Source organism: Pinus tabuliformis, chromosome 7 (genome assembly GCF_031772625.1).
Source record: "Pinus tabuliformis cultivar Carrire ecotype Pingquan chromosome 7, CPIR1, whole genome shotgun sequence".
In the NCBI taxonomy this organism is placed as follows: domain Eukaryota; kingdom Viridiplantae; phylum Streptophyta; class Pinopsida; order Pinales; family Pinaceae; genus Pinus; species Pinus tabuliformis.
The window spans coordinates 883,099,563-883,104,183 of record NC_142293.1 but is presented as its reverse complement, the minus strand read 5'-3'; the positions used below and the strand labels follow the sequence as shown (position 1 = coordinate 883,104,183).

The window sequence follows — 4,621 nt, the reverse complement described above, 5'->3', positions numbered from 1 at the left end:
GTACCCTTGCAACAGTCCTTTGTGATGAACTTTTGAACATGTGTCACCATCAGTGTCACTCCCATATTTCATTTGTATCTTAGGAATGAGCCTGGGAATAAGTTTCCTTGCAACAGTCCTTTGGGATGAACTTTTGAACATGTGTCACCATCAGTGTCACTCCCATATTTCATTTGTATCTTAGGAATGAGCTTGGGAATACATCTATTTATCCGTATCTATGGATGTTACCACATGAATGTGGTTTATCGAATGCAACCTGTTAAGGCATCAATGGCCTATTTATAGGGCCCAATTAGGGTTCATGAAAACAGCAAAAGTGTATGGAGATATAGTAAAAAAAATTGAATATTACAGCATTGCTGTAATGGCCCTAACCAAACAAGTATAATCTCATTTCCACATATATAAACCCATTCATGTATTTATTCTTGTTGCATATGTCATTTTCTGTTCCCGGTTCCATAGCTGCACTCTTATTTTTTTTCATACCTTGCAATCATTGGACAACAATGTATCTGAGGTTCAATAGAAAATTATCAGTTATGGAGTTGATCTGGAATATGGAAGACACAAAGTTGAGTGGTCTAACTAACAATCTAGCCATTGAAAGCTTCAATCCCTCTTGAATATGGTTTTACAAGGTTTGGGTAGCCTAAAAGCCTATAACTGATGCAGTCTCCAAGGCCTACTAAATAAGATTACTTTGCATCAAAGAGGTTAACGGTGTGCCTTGGTTTCTGTGTTAATTTGCAAAACTCGCTGTTTCCATGCAAGGCAAAGAATCTGCCATGAAAAAGAGTCATTGCAACTAAAACTCTGGACTAGGCTGATAAGCATGCACACGAGACTATGTGCCATAACCAACCAAATATTATGCTACTAGCATCCATTAATTCTAGGCTAGAAGAAAAATGAAATGCATATAGATTCTTAGATCTCCTGTCATTGCAGGTCTATGTTTTACCTGCTAAGGCTTGTAATGGTTCCTCCTTGCAGAATCTGCACTCTTCACTGTGCAGGATACAAGCACTTGTCTGTTGCATTTCAGAGTGAGAAAATAAGCTAAAGGACTCCATTGAGCTTATGTACAAGATTTGAAGGAAAAGAGATGACTGCAATATCTTCTTACATGCTAATTTGCAAAAAGCACCTCATGATCATGTCAATTAATAGCAAGTATTTCTATTCATTGCAATTTTAGAATAAAGATCACACTTGCAGTTAGTTAGAAAAGCTCCTATGATAATTTGAACAGCACAGCTCTGTGAATTGCAGAACAAATGAGCAGGGCTACAATTCATATGTTGTCAATCAAGGATAGCTATGAGCAATGTTTGCTCATCAGGGTAACTGATCCGTTTTGCCTGCTTCACACAAAAACTGATAAGAATAGAGTCGGAATTATCTTTGTGAAATATTTTTGGCAGGAGCTGTAGGATGATATAGGTAGTAACATTTGAAGGCAGATCAGAGAACAGAACTTCTGCATATCTAATATAGGGTACTTTCAGAGAAATCTCTGTTGAATGATGTTAACACTACTACGTTAGTGAAACAGTTAGTCCACCATTCCTGAAATTTATCCTTACAAAACAATCTGTGGGAATTATACTTTCAAAACATAAAATGAAGATTTTTGAAATATTATTAAAATGATTAAATACATTACCAAGGAATTGTTGAAATGTCAAAGTTGTAAGATACCTTTTAGGACATCCTGTGATTCTTCTATGGAATAGTTTTACATATTAAAATATGCATATATAGACACTAGGGTTACCCTTCGGGGTAGATTGTCAGAATTCCATTCATAATATAGCAAATCCAAATTTTCTATGTTAACATAGATTTTACAAATCCATCTGTTGAGATAGGTTCTCCAATGCTAATACTAAACTTACATAATCCATTACCCATTACACTTCATATTTGCAAAATGAACACTATATGATCCTCAAATCTAGACATTTCTGCAACTTCTTTTGAACCTCCACTCAAGCAGAGCAACAAGAATTTTAGTTTTGTACCCAACTAAGTGATTTTGTAAATGTTTATTGAAGGCCATATAGAAGCAGTGCACCAACAGCTCCAACACCAACAACTAGTGCAAGTATTACACCAATTGGAGGCAAACTGCCGCCTATTGCCTTTCCTTTAGCCACATCATACTTTGCAAAACGCTTCTTGGGTGCAGAGCATTGAGGGCAGACAAAATCATCCCGCTGCAAACATTAACAACAAGAACCAGATGGCTGATTACAACATCAATGTTATCAACATGAACACATCGAAATTTTATGAGACACTATTCATATGTACACAAAAATTAAAACATTATCAACAGCAGAGGCTAGGGTTTACCTGGTCATCAAATGATTTAGTCAATGTGTATATGTATCCACAATCGAGACAAATGTGTGTTGCCCGGGCCTGTTAGAGTCCAGGTAGTCAGGTCAACATGTTTTTCAATGGATCAGAAAAAATGGCACCAGAAATAATAAAAATGCACTGAATCACTGGAGGGGAAAATAACAGACCTTCTGAGCCTCAGTCAGTTTCCTCCCAAATCGAGGAGGGGCCGGTCTTTTTGGCAATCTTTTCACATCGACCTCTACACCTCTGCAACCACATATTCATTTGACTCCTATTCAAAATGGTGCCCCAAAATAAAGAGACAAAACAAGGTTCACTCAAAGCTCAAGTCACTGCCAACATTTGGTTTTGAGTTCAATTCTCAAACTCATGGTCATGAGCAGATACAGTAATCACAATATCAAATCAGACCCTGTACAAAACTATGCTAAAGAACCTCAATCTTTCTAATACAAATTACATATCAATGGCTCAGAAGCGAATTCCCTTCACAAACAGAACCCTGTTGACAAACAAAGGCACACTCTTGAAAGTGACCCCATTAGGCTAGAACAAGTAAAAGTTTCAATTACAAGACAATTAGCAAGGATATTGAAGAAAGGCTAACCTGCTTACTACAAAATAAACTGAATCCGGTTTTGCTTGGATGGCAGTTTTGGTAAAACCCAACTTGTCAGCTGGCCAAAGTTCATCTCCAAAAAAACTACTGGTGTACAGAACCTGATCCCCAACTTTCAGACCAGCTCTTTCAGCATTACCACCACTTTCAATTCCCTGGAAAAATGGGTGTCCAATTTTCATCATCCACAAACAAATAAACCCCCAAAACTCAGAGAAAGAGAGTGTTACAGAATTCGAGAGGCACAAACCGTGATTAAAACACCACCACCCGACTTCTGCCCTAAAGTCACCCCAAGAGGTTTATCGACGTCAACTTCTATGGTCTTTGAGGCACCTGCAGTCCTTGCTCTGACCTAGAAACCAGGTAGCCATTCATCCATAATATGCTCTTAAACAGTGGAAATAAGCCAATGGGAGCCGCAGTCGGAGAGAATTATTACCAGTGGCATACCAGTTCTGGTAATTTTGGTGTTGGGATTGTATGTTTTGGAGATGGAGAGACCCCTCTTGGCCTCAAGCAAGGACATCCCAAAGAAACATGATGTCTGATCATGTGACCCAAACAAGCAAGAATAAGTGTTTTTGGCAGGAAATTTGCTTGTCTAAATTAAATAAATTTGAAGTGGGTGATATTCTGTTTGGTGTACTCACCTGGATTCCTGAAGCATTTGGAGCAACCACTACATTGTAGGGCGATGAAATGGGCTGTTGCTTGCTGTGCAGGGTGGATGAAGATGGCGAGACAATTGCTGTGGACGCCATTTGGTGAACGATGGTGGATTGGAGTGGCGATAAAGTGCTTTGACAGTTTAGAGAGAAATTATAGAAGGTTGCTTGAACGAGATAATCGATTGCCGATAAGATGATATGAGGTGGGGCACGAGTCTAGGCGACGTGCCAATCGATAAGCCACAGACGGTTGCACTTTATTGTTCGTTTATTCTTTTTGTTTTGAAAATTGCAGTCCCAAAAGTGTCAATGCATTGATAATGTTTGCTTTTTTAGATTTTAGTAGTTAAATGGTTACACGCGGTAGATTTTTTTCTTATTTATAGAAGGTTTTAAAGAACTAATTTGTACAAAGAACTAATTTGTATCAATTTTGGTGTGAAATGAGATGTGGTAAGAGTTTTTTTTGGTGTGAAATAGGATGGTGGAAAAGGCCTAAAGAAATTTGGGAAGAACGGGTGTGTATTTTTTTTGCACGTCTCGGGCAGTGGAATCAGTAAAACATTTTATTTTGGAATGTGATGCATTAAAAGACATTAGAGAAAGTTATGGGAATATGTTAGCATATGTTTCTTGGAATTGTCTTTTTAGTCAAAGCATTGTTGGAAGGTTGGGCAAGCGCATCATCAATTTGAATAAGAAAATGATTGAATTGCAAAAGACTAAAAGGAGGGAACTAATAGTCTCATAGGCTATTTTTAGTCTAGTGGACGTTAAAATTTCATTTCATATATCAATTTGATAAATTTATTATTTTGCAAACAATAAAATCTTAGTATCCAAGTTAACTATATTTTTAAAATTAAATTATAATAATAATTCGTCATATATATATATATATATAAGGATTGGCTCTCTATTCACATATTCCAACTAAAATGTTTATTTTAAATAT

The 4,621-nt window shown here is 37.0% G+C and overlaps 1 protein-coding gene across 1 annotated transcript; it reads right to left on the bottom strand.

The window, feature by feature from the left end:
- Window positions 1-1,779: 1,779 nt before the first annotated feature.
- Window positions 1,780-3,827, bottom strand: ENH1 (rubredoxin family protein). Its single transcript, XM_089456435.1, has 7 exons — window positions 3,649-3,827; window positions 3,438-3,542; window positions 3,246-3,350; window positions 2,984-3,150; window positions 2,541-2,622; window positions 2,365-2,433; window positions 1,780-2,225 (listed from the first exon to the last, which is right to left on the bottom strand). The coding sequence occupies exons 1-7, from the start codon at window positions 3,757-3,759 to the stop codon at window positions 2,055-2,057; spliced, it is 810 nt and encodes a 269-aa protein (XP_089312561.1). The 5' UTR covers window positions 3,760-3,827; the 3' UTR covers window positions 1,780-2,054.
- Between the last annotated feature and the right edge of the window lie 794 nt (window positions 3,828-4,621).

Coding starts and splice junctions, on each gene's coding strand:
- ENH1 (XM_089456435.1), bottom strand. CDS start 3,759: ATGGCGTCCACAGCAATTGTCTCGCCATCTTCATCCACCCTGCACAGC. Junction 3,543..3,648: donor CAAATGCTTCAGGAATCCAG/GTGAGTACACCA, acceptor TCACATGATCAG/ACATCATGTTTCTTTGGGAT. Junction 2,623..2,983: donor GTTTATTTTGTAGTAAGCAG/GTTAGCCTTTCT, acceptor ATGTGGTTGCAG/AGGTGTAGAGGTCGATGTGA.